The sequence below is a fragment of the Debaryomyces hansenii genome (genome assembly GCF_000006445.2).
Source record: "Debaryomyces hansenii CBS767 chromosome F complete sequence".
Classification (NCBI taxonomy): Eukaryota; Fungi; Ascomycota; class Pichiomycetes; order Serinales; family Debaryomycetaceae; genus Debaryomyces; species Debaryomyces hansenii.
In genome coordinates this window covers 15,246-31,341 of record NC_006048.2, presented here as the reverse complement: position 1 = coordinate 31,341, position 16,096 = coordinate 15,246, and the positions used below count along the sequence as shown (strand labels likewise).

Here is a 16,096-nt window from a genome sequence, read left to right as displayed (position 1 = left end):
TAGGCCTGATCTCTTCTATTTAAATGTTGCGAGCTTTACTGGAAGCGTAACTGGTATTGCTGATATATTATCCTTTCCATTTCAAATTTAATTGACGTATTTATATAACTATAGAATCATTTATATCAAAATTTATAAACTTATAACACTTTAATTGTGATTAAGGATAATAAGTTTGAATAGTTGATATTTTTAAGCCATTAAAATGTTGATTTTATTTGATAAAAATGTACTATATAACCTCTTCCATAGAAAACTGATTTAACCCAGACAAAAATATATGCAGTTTACTTATGAATAGTTATTTTGATAATTTGATTAATAAAATAACAAATCGTTAGCCTTTTTAATGGCTATCTTAGCTCCCCTTGTGTGCCCTGATTCCTCATCAAAATTTTCCAACCCAAATCCCTGCAATGCAGATCTTCCTCCACTCTGTTCCACATCTTCCAATTTTGCCCTACCAATATGTTCTTTTTCTGCTAGGCTATTAGGAAAACTTGGGAAATCTGGACCGGCCAATCCTCTTAAAAATGCTTCCCTCTGAAGAAAAGAACAGGCATAGAAGCGGCGTAATGCCTAACAACAAATGCATAATGCCCATAATTGTCTTCCAGGGATTGGTATATATTCTCCTCATACAATTTCTAAAGTATTAACAAATAGAGTGTATTCTAATCTCATGCTCACCAAATTCTCTGGTTATTGAAAATGAATTTGGAAAACCAACATATTTAGCTTTCAATGGCAACAAACTTGCCAATAACATTGAAATTTCTACATTTTTACTTCAAATAAACGTTCATTGAAGATGGGACTATGGATATTGCTTTCGAAGACATTAAACAAAGCTAATAAAATGGTGGCTTCAATATCCCTATCTTTTAAAATTAAATAAATTCTTTGGGTGGATACTTCAACCAGTCAGTCAAGGGTATGATGGAGGCATAATGGAAGACTTAAAAAAAGCCAAATTGGACAAGCTATTCCAACAATCCTCATGGGAGTAAATAAAGTACGATGACAAACAGCCGCAAAATTGGTTCATTATGTGTTGTTCCCGGTATTGTATTAATTGATGTTATATTTTCAAGTCTTGTTTGAGGGGGTGGGGTTATTCTAGCAATTATTAGGGGCTGGTAGTGCCGCAAATTTTGAAAATTTTCTAGAGTCAAGAATGTAATTGGGGTGGTGATATCGCTCTAGCATTTCCATTGCTTATAAAAGTATCCTACTCAACTCATAGACCACATGCAAGTTATGTATTAAGTCATTTCTAGCTAATAAATAGTTAACAGAGAAAGTGTGGAAGTGCTAGGGAGTTGAAAGATGAGAGTGAGAGTTGTAAGGCATTAGACAAGTTCCAGGCGGGTAAATGCGTATACTGAGAAGGAAAAACAAGCACAACAACTTTGTCGAATCTTTGGTCAAATAATACCTGGCAAATATCAAGATTCAAATGAATAAGATAAAAAAATAGCTTGTGAGTATGCATTATCTTTGTGATGATTTTGAAGCAATATCTTCTATCGTTATTTGGGTACCAAAAGTTCCTGAACTCCCTTCATCAAATACTTCTTCACTAGAAGAATTACTATCATTTCCATATTTGTCATCTTCATCTGCTCTATCAGCAGATATAGCTTCGCCATTAACTCGATTGGCATGCTTATAATTTTCATTAGAACCATTTGCTCTCAATATGTAGTCAAGAGTCTCAAAATCATTCTTCTTGTGTTCTTCATTATTTGTGTAGTCCGATAATCCAAAATCTATCAAAGATATCTTACCAGAAACAGACACATGAATGTTGGCTAGCCTAATATCATTATGCGAAATTCCTATCAGATGAAGCTCTTCGAGTCTTGACTTGATAACTTCGTACACTTCTTTGTTATTCCATTTTTCTTCTGGGACCTCCTTCCCAAGGTATTCAAATATATGCATCGGATGATCAGAAAGCCCGTTCCAATAACCAGAAACAAGGAGCTTTGGGAAATTAGAAGCGAATTCTGACTTAGCAATTCTTTCATTAATTAAAAGCTCGTTGAAAAACATGCCATAATACCCCTCTTTTTCCGGTATCTCCAAACACATCAAACTATTCTCTTCCCACAATCGACTAGAGTAGTAGTATAGTTTGACAAAAACTGGCGATGGAAGTTTCAAATCAGGATAAAATTCTGCGGAATCGTATATAACTCGACAATATGTGTTACCATCAATAGCATCAAAGTTATCACTGGCGTCGTTTTCTTTTACCGAATCTAAGTTGCCTGAAAATTCACGTCTCGCTAATTTTCCCGAAGATCCAGAAGGGTCTCTAGGACGAACGTTGAAAAATGGATCCAGCTCTTCAAGTTTTTTTATCCCGGTGTTGTTGGCTATATCAAAACTTTTCATCAACCTGGCCTTTGTATCAGCTGCATCACCAACACTTTTATAAAAAAATCCCGCTATAGCCGACCTCAAAGTAATACCATCCTCCACAGTTTCTGGATCATGGATGATATGGTAGTCTATAATCATTTCGCCATCCACTATTTCATACTTGAAGAATCCTGAAAATGTTTGGTGGTCTGAAATAAGAATCCTATCCGTTCCGCAGAGGAAAGCTTGGTAGATATATTTGCTTAGAACCAAGGCAAATAATACTCTAGGCGACCACTCTCTATCTGGGAAGAAGTTCCCAATGGAATGCAGCCTCAATCTTCTTCGGTTCAGAATAGCTGTCTTGAATTCTTCAAAGCCTTGCGTCATTTTATAGACTCCTGTTTTGTAATCACCTATCCCGAAAACAATCTCGGGATATTGCGTATTTAAATCCGACTTAGTTAACATGTGAATGATATCAGGTTGTACCGCTCTTTTTCCATCTAATGGTGATTTTACAAACGATGGACTGCAAAAATGATTGGTTATATCACCAATATCACGATAAAGATGATCGATTGTTCGTGCTATTTCTCGATCAAAGTATTCTTGGATAGCTTGTTCTATATGCATTGCATCTCCCCGTGGATACTTATATTCTTGTGCTAAAGGTCGACTCCGAATGCTCGATTCTCTAAGAGCATTATCAAGCGGAGCAAGATAGGTTTCTTTGAAATCATCACTACTCATCTCCCTAAATTCAGCAGTAATCAATGCACGACTAGTATACACAACAATAGGTATAGAAGGCATATTCCCTAGACCCACTGATGCATTACCCTTAGACACTAGTTTCTCTGCACGACGTTCCTGCCCATCTTCATTACCCCCAATCTTAAGCAAGTGAGTGTCCAAAAAGACTCTTGTATTTAGTTCCCTGTTATTGAGAACTCTAATAAATAGTTCAGGATTTATTGTAATGCACCGGTTGCTAGGATCATCGATAGTGATAGTATCACTATCTACCCCTGAAAAATACATTCGTGGCATAATGTTATAGATATTCAATAAGGTGTTTATTGTTCATCCCTTAATCTTTGATTGGGTTACCCTTCCTTGAAATTGATTATGTAAGTCCACATGAGAGCAGCCACAGCATATTCAGTAAAATGAGTGCAATGAAAATATTGAAGCCAAAATACTTGTATCAGACAAGAGTGTTATATGCAAAGTTGGCCGGTCGGTTCTGTACGTTTGCAAAGTATAGCAGGAATGCAACAATCGAAGAGGTTATTCATAGACCAAAGCCACTACTGGTCGCACAAGCTATGCATGTCATGATGCAGACCTACGTTCTAGTTGCCAGGGATCCTACTCCGAGTTTGAGAACTGTTCACCACAGGTTCAGCATGGCTATTCCAGGTTTTAAAACTATACCCTGCAATTGGGTGGAAGCGTGATATGACACCGTTCTACAGTTATCATTATAACACATAAAAAACCCATATACATCCAATAGATATCTATAATAACAACTTACCTTCGTATTCTCAAATGCTGAGAAGAATAAATATTGAATATGAGGTCTATCCTACACGGTTCAAGTTTTCAAGATAAAAATATCGGTTTTGGATTCTGAATTTTAAGAAACTTTCTGAGAAAAAAGTGCGAAAACTTACAAATGTGATTTCTCACTTTCTCAGAATTTTCCTAAACTTGTTTATAATGCCTCTTATATACTACCTGATGATAGAAATATCACTGGTCATTATTGGGAATTGATGTATACGGAGACCTTACAAGATATTAATGAAAGGTATTGGAACCCTGACGAGCCTAATTAAAATTGGCAGCCTGACTCCGCGAAAAAAAAAAGGGACCCTACAAAAGTTTTTGGGTGACATTTTGAGACTGGAACCGTTCCTCTAATTCACATACTAGACCATGCAGTGATATATTTATATCATGTAGACTATATTCCGTGAAGAATATATACTTGTAAGAGTGATTCTTTAAAGTTGAGACGTTGATTTTTATAATTTTGAAATTTGTGCTAAAAAATATGAAAAATCATAAAACTGAGGACTATTTTCAAAAATTTTAGAAATTTGAAAGTAATAGTTTTAGGCCAAAATTGAGATATGTTTAATGTCCGTCTTTTAGAATGTTAGAATTGAAACATAACCTCATATATAGTCTATATGTGCCACAATGCTAATAATTATTTAGGGTGATTTTGAGAACCGAAACCATCGTTTTGTGTTGCGCTTTCGCCTTATACTCATTTCTTTCAAAAAGGTCACATGCATTTAACGCGTGCACGAATGGAATCTCGACGACAGATGAGCTGTCCTTTTTTGAAAATATTGAACCCTGCATCTGCAACAAAAATGGAAGCATATGGTATACGCATGTTGAGATTGATGGGGTTTCTGTTTTAACACATGACAGAAACATTCTTAACCCTTTTTCCGAGAGATTTAACAAGAGATATTTAGTGAATGCCGTGGATTGTTCCATTGTCCGTGATGACATTCTATCAACTATCGCCTGCACTTGGAGATTGCGCGTTTTTCCCATAGTTAACGTGCACACCCGTTTGGGTGCAATGTCGCGGTGCAATATGGTGGGTGCAATGTCGTAAATGTTTGTAAACTGGAAAAAAAAAAGAAGGTAAGATTGTATTACGTTATCGAAGAATTTTAGTAAAGCACATAATTGCAGTCGTTTATGGTTGTTCGCTCTGTTGAAAGATTTTATTATTTGCGAGCTTCCACTAAAAAAATGCACTTGAGCTTTTCATATTGTAACCATTCGATGCCACAACACATCAACTAGAATTAACGTGTGCAAACCTATATGATAGATAAGTAGTCAACGTCGTAAAATGCGAATGTAAATCAGCACTTTTAATTTATTGTCAAACCATTACTTGCAATCTGTTGTTTTTGATGTGTCGCACGCAACATTTTACAGGTTGCGCTACTTGGGATCGTCATGCTATTTAATCAATTAACTATGTAAAGTATAGTAGTCCCCTAGAATTCATCATATCAAAATTGTTCATAAAATTTCTGTCTTTTTCCATAGTCCACATCAGCATTTTCCTGGTTATCAACTACGATCTTACTAAACTCGTCAATCTTGGTAATACCAAACCTTTTTTCGTGATGTTCGCATTTCAATAACCCCACAAAATGCAATTATTTCCTAGATGAAACTTGAAACAAGTATTTCTTTTATGCTAACTTTAATTAATTTGCTATAAATTGAGGAGGTCCCACAAGAAAGAATAATGATGTTTTTGCTCGCATCAATATAATCACGATGAATAACAACACTTTTCCTAATAGTATTAGGAGATATATTTTGGAAGGAGGCGGTGAAGACAAGGACATGGATATTGATGTTGATGCTGATATTGATCTATTTGAGATTACCAAATTCAACTATAGAACATTATTCGATAAAAGTACGCATCAAAATATCAGCCATACCGAAATGGTGTACAAATTTTTTGGAATTGAAAATATCTCTGATGTGGATTTGGAGCCTCAAAGTCAAAAATGGTACTTTAAAAACCATCCAGATGAATGGAGAGAATTATTTATCTTCCTTTGTGTCATGCCGTTTACCGAATATGAATTTCAAGGCAAAGATGGAAAATTATTGAATCCCGATAGTCTTCGTGCTATTGGTTCCAGTCATGGTACAGACAATGTCCTTATTGAAACTTTTTCTGAACTTGAATTTAAATCATTCAACAAAATAATTCCGGAAGGTAGATTGGCATTTAATTTGGAAAATATCTTGAAAACTGAAATATTCTCGAGTAATTTTAATCAAGATGAACCTAAAAGAATACTTACAAAATTACTTGGAGTTTGCTTTAAAGAAGATTATATGCTTGTGACAGATATTTCATCCACTGATGAAGATACATATAAAGAAAATTTTAAAAAATATCTATTCAACCCTATATGTGAATACGTAGCAGCACTATTATATTTTGAGATTAATGTCCGTACCAAAAATACTGCAGGTCGAACAGGAGTCAACACCAAAGTACCACATCAATCTAATGATATATTTCATTCGCACCCAGATGTCGTGGCGTATGATAAATGGAAACATCGAAGATCTCTTGCTATCGTGGAGGTAAAAAAGTTACCAATCTTGAAAGGTGAAAAGGTGGTAGATTTTACGGAACCACGAATGGTAAGTTTTATGATTCAAGTTGTTGCGGAAATGTTCTCTGACCACACAAACAAAGGCATGTTGACCGACTCATATACAACTATCTTGATCGAAATAGATATAGAACGAAGCATGGAAATAGTCCATCAAAAACTTACAGGCCCTGGAAACTGCAAATTCATAGCCTTGAATTATAGAATTCTAGATTGTCAATCATCTGGCCTTACGTTGAGAGGAGGGCTAATTTCATTCATCTATGAGGCATTTAGTGCTAACGAATACCAATTAAACGACGTTAAAAGAGGACTAGATGCAATTTATGACTATGTTCGTAAGTCAGACGAGGAGTACTTGACATATTTAGACGGTCTAGGTGAGAAAGCTGATCAAATTTACAAAAATAATTACAGCGCTTTTATGAGAAAACTACATGTCATTGAGCCAAAGATTACACTTGGAGAGTTCAAACGTATTGATGTACAAAGCGGGGTTACGTTTAATTCTCAACTTTTCAAAGTCAACTCTAAAGACGTAAAAATGTATCTCAAGGAAGACTTCGATGAAACTGTAGAATTGGTTGTTAAAGTATTTGACCCTGCCAAAGCAAAGAGAGATCATAGTAAATACGTAATAAAAAAGCACGACATGTTTGATAATTGTCGAAGAGCATATTTATGTGAGAAGCGAGCATATGAACGGCTTTTACCTAATTTTAAGTTTAACAGCGTTTATATTGCTCAAGAACCTGTATACGGGAGATTCTTTATAGGAAATCATTATCACGCATTGGGACCATTTATCGTATTGAAGTATTTGGCTAAAGAGACTCTACCACGCGATGAAGAAACCTATGAGAAAGCTAAAGAACAATTGAATATAATCCACCTTTATAACATAATACATGGAGATATAAGCCCAAGGAATATTTTATATTCTCAAGGGAAGGTATATTTTATTGATTTTGGATACTCAGAATACACAGAAGATAAATTAGGTTCCAATCCAGTGAGTGCTAACCCTGAGAGGATCAAGAGTGAACACCAACAATTGTGTGGTATATTTGGTCAGCCTACTCCAAACGAATATGAATAGTTAAATGAAGAACGTATGGGTTGATATATAAAATACACGTATATATTAAGTAGATGGTAAGCTGCGAGATAAGTGTCGCATGGCAAACTATTTGCGGCAAACTGCCAATGCGAGTCAAAGAATCTAAGCTAAATGTTTGCAAGCTTTGCTTCAATCATGCCTCAAAGTCACACATTAATCATCATCTTAGAATGGAACACAGGGTCAATTGTAACTTCCAACGGCACGTCTTCAGAACAACCGGATATGCAATTCCCAACCAAAAGTGCGGCTTTTCCTATTTTTACCGCGAAAAAGAAGACACCAAACCGCCCACTTCAATGACAACCATCGAAGGCCCGCATACCCATCTCCGGCACGAGGACAAGTTCCTCCGCACAATCAACGCCAACCTATATTACGGAAAGGGATACCCGCAGTACCTACACAGCGAAAACAAGGAAGAAAGCATACCGGTGTTTGAGGCCGTCAAGAAGTATATTCTCCAGGACAGACCACATTTGAGGGGCACGCATCCTCTTTACAACCGGATGTTGCGAGAGGGAATATTGAAGGTTCCGGTTCTCTTTACGACCCAGGTGATATATGCAAACTACGCCGGCCGCTTTTTCTACACGTTTGCCAAGGTATGCGGTAACCGAATCATCGAGGTAATCAATCCAACCGACGAGGTGGTTAAGCGAGCGGTGATAGAGATGATCGAGAGGTATATTGTGGTGGAAGAGGACACTACTGGAACGTTTATGAAAGCCGTGATTATCTCGTTGATGCTTCCTGATGATAAGTTTGCGCAGTCGAAGGTGGGGGCCAAAATCCTTTACGGCATCAACTATTTCTTGAAGTTGGCCATGGCAGACGATATGTTGATGAGAAACAACGCCATGGAGATTATCAAAAACTGGGAGACTCTAGCATACCAGGCATTTGAGTCCACACAGTCATACAACCATAAATTCAATAGGACGTTGCCGGCATTCCAGACGAAAGTCAACCAGCAGGATAACCAAAAGGTGATGATCGGCTCGGTTAGGTTCAGTACGAGTGACCTAAGCAAGTTGGTTAGATTCTTGGTCCGAGAATACCATAACACGGTCCGAAATTTCCTACCAGATGGGATGTTGATGGTGGACGAGCTATACGAGGAGTTTCGATGGCACGCAAAAAATATGTTCAGCTGCATGGATTAAAGGTATATTTTTTTCTATGGAATGAACGAACTCAACAAGTTTTCGTATCAGCAACGACGCACGTACGAAGATAAACGGAAGAATCAAAAGTATGAGAACTCTGCATCTGCTAATTGTTTGATGACGATCATTCAGCAAGCACCGTCACCAAACTATCAACGAAATATTTCACATTGTCCCCCCCACTCTGCGACAATAAATGTGCCAAATCCAAAGTAATACCGGCATCAACAAAGACATGAAATATTATTTTCTTCTGTCAACCATGTCTTGAAGCATTGCCTTTAACTCCTATCTCCATTTGCTTTTAAGCTGAGGCGTAAGTCCGATTAGGTTGGCTAAGCGAGGCCCGTACGCGCGAGGGCATGTCATCTCTGAACGAAGGGTCGACCGTAAACACTCATTTGGGGTAGGAACGTAGTCTGAACTCCCAAGAACAACGCGAAGAGCACCAATACGCTCAGAGTATAAACAGAGGGTTTTTGAAAAATATTGACACGCAAGAAACTGCAATCCTTCATTAAAATTTTTTAATTGCGATAGGAATCAGTTTCACTGTCACCTGAGATAACCAGGAGATGCTGAATCAAGAACTGGGATCAGATCATTCTCCATAACTAGAAGAGCAATCTCGCTCCATATTTCCACTGTAAAAACTGTTCCGGTAGGATTGTGGCAGATAGCCGAAAGGCGAACACAGACCGTTTTGTCGCATTTGCAATAGCTTTCCTCAAGCTTTCCATGTCAACTTTACCAGTTGTTGCATCGTAGTTCGTAAGAAATTGGTGCCTACCCACAGCTTGTAGCTAGAATTGGAACATAATCTTCCATGCTGGCACCACAATATAAAAATTGGTATCGCAGACTTTCTTGGCAAGAAATTCAAAGGCAGGCAAAAGTCTGCACTGAAACGATGTGGTTCTTTTATGCTTCTTCTCCAAGTATATCAGAATGAGTATATTCGACAAATTCGGACATACCTGAAGTCAAGTAATAATTATGATCAGAATGAGATGAACTCATAATGCTTTTTAGCTTCACTAACATAGCCACGGAGATAAATCTCGCAATTTACGCCGTTGAAAAAAACCCTTACAGACCCATTGATCTTAAATTCCAGTTTATCAGAGGTCGTCATGAAACTCACCTTCTACATTTCTACTTCAAATAAATGTCATTGAAGATGGGAATATGGATATTGCTTTCGAAGACATTAAACAAAGCTAACAAAATGGTGGCTTCAATATCACTATCTTTTAGAATTAAATAGATTCTTGGGGTGGGTACTTTAAGCAGTCAGTCAAGGGTATGATGGAGGCATAATGGAAGACTTAAAAACAGCCAAATTGGACAAGCTATTTCAACAATCCTCATGGGAGTAAATAAAGTACGATCAGCTGGAAAATTCGTTCATTATGTGTGGTTCCCGGTATTGTATTATTAGATGTTATAGTTTCAAGTCTTGTTCCAGGGGGTGGGGTTATTCTAGCAATTATTAGAGGTGCCGCAAATTTTGAGAAATTTCTAGGGTCAAGAATGTAATTGGGGGTGGTGATATCGCTCTAGCCTTTCCATTGCTGATTCAAGCATCCCACTCAACTCATAGACCAGCAATTACGAGTTTTATGCAAGCAAGTTATGTATTAAGTCATTTCTAGACAATAATAGTTAACAGAAAAAGTGTGGAAGTGTTAGGGAGTTGAAAGGTGAGAGTGAGAGTTATAAGGCATTAGACAAGTTCCAGGCAGGTGAATGCCTATACTGAGAGAAGGAAAAATAAACACAACACTTTTGTCGAATCTTTAATCCAATAATACCTGACAAATATCAAGATTCAAATGAATAAGATAAAAAAATAGCTTATAGGTATGCATTATCTTTGTGATGTTTTGTTGAAGCAGTATCTTCTATCGTTGTTCGGGTATCAAACGTTCCTGAACTCCCTTCATCAAATACTTCTTCATTAGAAGAACTACCATCATTTCCATATTTGTCATATTCATCTGCTCTATCAGCAGATATAGCTTCGCTATCAACTCTAGAACACTCGCATGTGGCGCGATTTATCTGAGTTCAACTCTCAGTGGTTATCCAGCTTAGATTGGCATGCTTATAATTTTCATTAGAACCATTTGCTCTCAATATGTAATCAAGAGTCTCAAAATCATTCTTCTTGTGTTCTTCATTATTTGTGCAGTCCGATAATCCAAAATCTATCAAAGATATCTTACCAGAAACAGACACATGAATATTGGCGAGCCTAATATCATTATGCGAGATTCCTATCAGATGAAGCTCTTCGAGTCTTGACTTGATAACTTCGTACACTTCTTTGTTATTCCACTTTTCTTCTGGGACCTCCTTCCCAAGGTATTCAAATATATGCATCGGATGATCAGAAAGCCCGTTCCAATAACCAGAAACAAGGAGCTTTGGGAAATTAGAAGCGAATTGAGAACTAGCAATTTTTTCATTGATTGCAAGTTCATTGAAGAAAATCCCATAATAATCCTTTGTTTCTGGTATATGGAAACACATCAAATCATCTTCTTCCCACAACCGACTAGAATAATAGTATGGTTTGACAAAAACAGGGAATGGGAGTTTCAAATCAGGATAAAATTCTGCACCATCGTATATCACTCAACAATATGTGTTACCATCAATGGCATCAAAGTTATCACTACTGTCATTTTCTTTTACCGAGTCTAAGTTGCCTGAAAACCCAGGTCTATCCAATTTTCCCGAAGATCCAGATGGGTCTCTAGGATGAACATTGAAAAATGGATCCAGTTCTTTAATACTTTTTACATCGGTGCTGCTGGCAACACTAAAAATTTCCATCAACCTGGCCTTTGTATCGGCTGCATCACCAACACTTTTATAAAAAAATCCCGCTATAGCCGACCTCAAAGTAATACCATCCTCCACAGTTTCTGGATCATGGATGATATGGTAGTCTATAATCATTTCGCCATCCACTATTTCATACTTGAAGAATCCTGAAAATGTTTGGCGGTCTGAAATAAGAATCCTATCTGTTCCGCAGAGGAAAGCTTTGTAGATATATTTGCTTAGAACCAACGCAATAATACTCTAGGCGACCACTCTCTATCTGGAAAGAATTTCCCAATGGAATGCAGCCTCAATCTTCTTCGGTTCAGAATAGCTGTCTTGAATTCTTCGAAGCCTTCCATCATTTTATAGACTCCTGTTTTGTAATCACCTATCCCGAAAACAATCTCGGGATATTGCATATCTGAATCCGACTCGCTTCTCATATGAATAATATCGGGCTGTATTATTCTTCGTTGATCCAATGCAGGTCTTACAATTGAGGGACTACCAAAATAATTGTTCACATCACCAACATCACGATAAAGCTGCCTGATCGGAATTGCTATTTCATTAAAGTATTCTTGGATAGTTTGTTCCATACGCATTGCATCGCCCAGTGGATACTTATACTGGCGTACCAAAGGTAGACTCCTAATACATGATTCTCTAATAACACTATCAAGCGGACCAAGATAGGCTTCCTTGAAATCATCACTACTCATCTCCCTAAATTCAGCAGTAATCAATGCACGACTAGTATACACAACAATAGGTATAAAAGGCATATTCCCGAGGTCCACAGATGCATTACCCTTAGACACTAGTTTCTCTGCACGACGTTCTTGCTCATCTTCATTACCCCGAATCTTAAGCAAGTGAGTGTCCAAAAAGACCCTTGTGTTTTGTTCATAGTTATTGAGAACTCTAATAAATAGATCAATGCTTATTGTAATGCATCGATTCTCAGGGTCATAGTATGTGATAATATCAATATCTACCCCTGAAAAATACATACACGGGCATTATGTTATAGATATGACTATGGTGTTACTTGTTATCCTTATAATCTTTGATTGGGTTACCCTTCCTTGTAATGGCTTGTGTAAGTTTATGAACCATTACATAATTAAATGTCTTAACTAGTCGCACAAAAATCATGTAAAAACTGACAACCCGCACCTCGCACGGGCACAACGCCTACTATGGCATGGGGTATCCTGCATATATTGCAACAGAAAACGTCTGAGAAGAACATTGGAATCCGGGATTCAATCCTGGAATACATATTAAAGAGACGGCCTTATTTGCAGGCTGGCAATTACATACACAGTAAGATGGTCGAAATGGGACTTATAAAATCACCATATATAGAAACAACACTGAGAATGTACGCAAGCTTGGCTGCACGGTTTTTCTATACGTTCTGCAAGTTCGGTGAAAACGAAGTTCTTCAAAACGCAGTGGTACCATTCAGATAAGGAAGAAGTGGACCGAGCCGTAACAAAGATGGTTGAGAAGTATGTTCATATCACAGAGAAAAAAAGCGGGAAATTCATGAAGGCAGTATCAAGAAGGTAGCACGGATGTTTGCATGCACAATATTGGGGGTGGACGAATTGTACACGGAATTCAAGAATAATGCGTTTGATTATATTGACAATACCAAATCCGGGTATATCATATTCTTTGGAAGTCCGCATATCGCGGCTATAGCCAGTCGAAGGGCAGTGTTATTTTAGAGACATATGGGAGGTCCAGCAGTCGCTTCCAATTCTTATGAGAAAACCAGCAGCAGAAATTATGAAAACAGTATAGTTGAGGCACACCAAATTATGTCCCAGAGATGGCACGAAATTACTAACCTTCCTCATCACTCAAAGCAATAGAACCTTCGAGCCTAGCATTCAATTAGAGGATAAGCAAATCTTTCAAAAGTATATGTGTCTGTTTTCACCTGGAACTATCGCATTTCAAGTTGTCAATCTTCAACGCATCGATAGATATCTAGAGAAATGTTGAATAAGAACTCAATAGAAGAATTTAGGGGCTTGTATCAAGTTCTTTGTAATTTTACATATTATTAGCGGAAAAAGTACTTGAATATTTAGCTTAAACATGAAGCTTAAGTCTAGCTTTAATTTATATTTGAATTTGATAGTGAATGAGCTTGTATCTTAATATTTGTATATATAAAGAGGCTATGAATAATATAATTACATGTTTGAGGTAGAGATTAAGTAGAACATCTAGTATAATAGTTGATAGATTGCTTACACGACCATCACCTACTTCTAGATAACACAAGCTTCTATCCCATATCGCTGCTATATATTCCCAAGGTCTTTTCTTTGGGAAAGGTGGCTCAGGATTATTAACGACATGCTGAAACAATTGTTTCAATTTTATTTTGCTTGAATTTTTAATCTTCATCTTCTTGATAAATTTGTATCCAAAGTATAACACTAAACTTATTGGAATAATTAGATAAGCACTAATGAAAGACGAAATTACAAAGTTACCATGAAGAAAATTAGCAAAATCACTCGTTAACAAGAAAATAACCGACCAAAAAAAGGGAGAACTAAGATGCGAAACCTGCGATTTTGAATCTATAAGGTAATAAATCTCTAGAATACTCTTGTTTCTCATAGCTCTTGACAATAATATGTGGTTTACAGCTATGGTAATCCACTTTAACAAAAGATAAGCCAGTATTAAACTTGTGAACCAGCCAAGAACATTATCTGCACCCAGAGAAACTGACATATAGGCAAGTGGCAAAAACATACCAATAGCTATTGTTGCAACGTATGGTAACTTATTCTTATTAACTTTAAGGAAACTTTGTAGAGCTTGCCCTTTCGCTGCTAAAACATACAAATAACGTGAACCTTCACCAATAGCATTATTTTGTGCTGACAAGGCCGATGTTAAAACAACTCCATTAATAATATGAGGAAATCCCTTCACGCCTACTCTTTTCATAGCAACAAAAGGTGAGCCTGCAGCGCTACCTGTGGAACTTGCAATCAGCGGATTATTATATGGAACAATCAAGGTTAATACAAAAACAGGACTTGAATACATTATGAAGGCACGAAAGAATATTCTTTTAGCTGCTCTGTAGGTTGTTCTCCGGGGATAGAGGGCTTCACCCGCAAAAACAATAAACATTGTTTGTACACCTCCGAAAGAATATACCACTGTCGTAATTGCCTTCCAAAAATCAATGAATCGAACTAAACTACCAGTAGCGAAATATGCGGCGAATGGACGAGGATATATCCAATAGCGAAACCCAAGTCTTTCTTGATCTTTAATACCACCAAGGTCAAGAATTATCCCTGAAAGAACTAAAGCGATGACTAACAGAAGTTTCAGCATCTCAAACCAGAATTCAACTTCACCAAAACATGCCACGTTGTAACAATTAACTGCTATTACAATAACTGAAAATGTATTGATAAATATTGAAGGACTTTTATCGGTCCAGTAAGTCATTACAACTCCAGTTGCAGATAATTCATTGGGAAAAATTGAACCGTAGACACCAATCCACCTCATTAATATATTAGGTAAATAATAGTAGAGACTAAGTATAATAATATACTAATAGCTAACATACCAAAATTCAATAAATTAAGAGAGAACAATTGCAGGAGGATGCATGGTCGGATGGTTAGCCAGCAGGTCTTTCTGCATTCGTGTGCGAAGTTAGGCTGCAACCTACTGCTTTGGGTGGATTCTTCCAACAAGCATAACCAAAATTTCCAGCATTATTCATAATTTTTACCAGCACTAACCCACTGAACCAGCACAGAGCCAGTAAAATTTGCTTACCAGCCATCAGAAGAAAAAAAACACTTAAAAAGGGAACAACTAAGTATCTGTTTGTCCTTTTTTTTCTCTCACACGTTAAGTAGTCATGTCCATTTTCGATACTTTTTCCTGATATGAATGAGATCCATGAACAGTACGGGGACAGTCAGGCGGGATGGCAGGAACCAAGAGAGGACTACATATTACTGGCCGCAGAGTACCAGGAAAGGTACGGCGTGTAGTTTAGCTACGAATTTAGACGAAATTCTATGCCTTGCCCGCTGCCTCGAGAAATAGATACTACCATGCCTCTCAGCTATAATGTCGATGAGTATCACTTTAGTGAGGAATGAACGTTGAGTGTTCACAAAAAGATTGGTTTCGTGGTGGTGTTCCATCCAGACGTTCGGAAAAACTACATCCTTTTCGTGATGGAAATCTTGAGTTACTTCATTTAGGTCTTCATAAAGGAAGTAATTAGTATGGAAGAAGGCGCAAATAAATATTATGAAAAAATATACTCTTCAACTGCGAGTGAACCGTTCAACCCCATACAAAATGTGCAAATCGTGCTTCACTTACTTAGAGAG

General features: G+C 37.2%; 6 protein-coding genes across 6 annotated transcripts; 2 read left to right on the top strand and 4 right to left on the bottom strand. All coding sequences in view use genetic code 12, as the record gives it.

Annotated features, from left to right (window-relative positions):
- Positions 1 to 1,494: 1,494 nt before the first annotated feature.
- DEHA2F00308g (DEHA2F00308p) lies at positions 1,495 to 3,423 on the bottom strand (the record flags this gene model as incomplete). The annotated part of the gene is made up of 1 exon (XM_002770675.1): positions 1,495 to 3,423. One exon carries the CDS (start codon positions 3,421 to 3,423, stop codon positions 1,495 to 1,497), a length of 1,929 nt encoding a protein of 642 aa, XP_002770721.1.
- Positions 3,424 to 3,542: 119 nt separating this feature from the next.
- DEHA2F00286g (DEHA2F00286p) lies at positions 3,543 to 3,833 on the top strand (the record flags this gene model as incomplete). Its single annotated transcript, XM_460374.1, has 1 exon — positions 3,543 to 3,833. The coding sequence occupies one exon, from the start codon at positions 3,543 to 3,545 to the stop codon at positions 3,831 to 3,833; it is 291 nt and encodes a 96-aa protein (XP_460374.2).
- Positions 3,834 to 5,700: 1,867 nt separating this feature from the next.
- On the top strand, positions 5,701 to 7,662 carry DEHA2F00264g (DEHA2F00264p; the record flags this gene model as incomplete). Its single annotated transcript, XM_460372.1, has 1 exon — positions 5,701 to 7,662. The coding sequence occupies one exon, from the start codon at positions 5,701 to 5,703 to the stop codon at positions 7,660 to 7,662; it is 1,962 nt and encodes a 653-aa protein (XP_460372.1).
- Positions 7,663 to 11,492: 3,830 nt separating this feature from the next.
- DEHA2F00242g (DEHA2F00242p) lies at positions 11,493 to 11,819 on the bottom strand (the record flags this gene model as incomplete). Its single annotated transcript, XM_002770674.1, has 1 exon — positions 11,493 to 11,819. The coding sequence occupies one exon, from the start codon at positions 11,817 to 11,819 to the stop codon at positions 11,493 to 11,495; it is 327 nt and encodes a 108-aa protein (XP_002770720.1).
- A 104-nt stretch (positions 11,820 to 11,923) lies between these two features.
- Positions 11,924 to 12,700, bottom strand: DEHA2F00220g (DEHA2F00220p; the record flags this gene model as incomplete). Its single annotated transcript, XM_460371.1, has 1 exon — positions 11,924 to 12,700. One exon carries the CDS (start codon positions 12,698 to 12,700, stop codon positions 11,924 to 11,926), a length of 777 nt encoding a protein of 258 aa, XP_460371.2.
- Positions 12,701 to 13,826: 1,126 nt separating this feature from the next.
- On the bottom strand, positions 13,827 to 15,251 carry DEHA2F00198g (DEHA2F00198p; the record flags this gene model as incomplete). Its single annotated transcript, XM_002770673.1, has 1 exon — positions 13,827 to 15,251. The coding sequence occupies one exon, from the start codon at positions 15,249 to 15,251 to the stop codon at positions 13,827 to 13,829; it is 1,425 nt and encodes a 474-aa protein (XP_002770719.1).
- Positions 15,252 to 16,096: the final 845 nt, after the last annotated feature.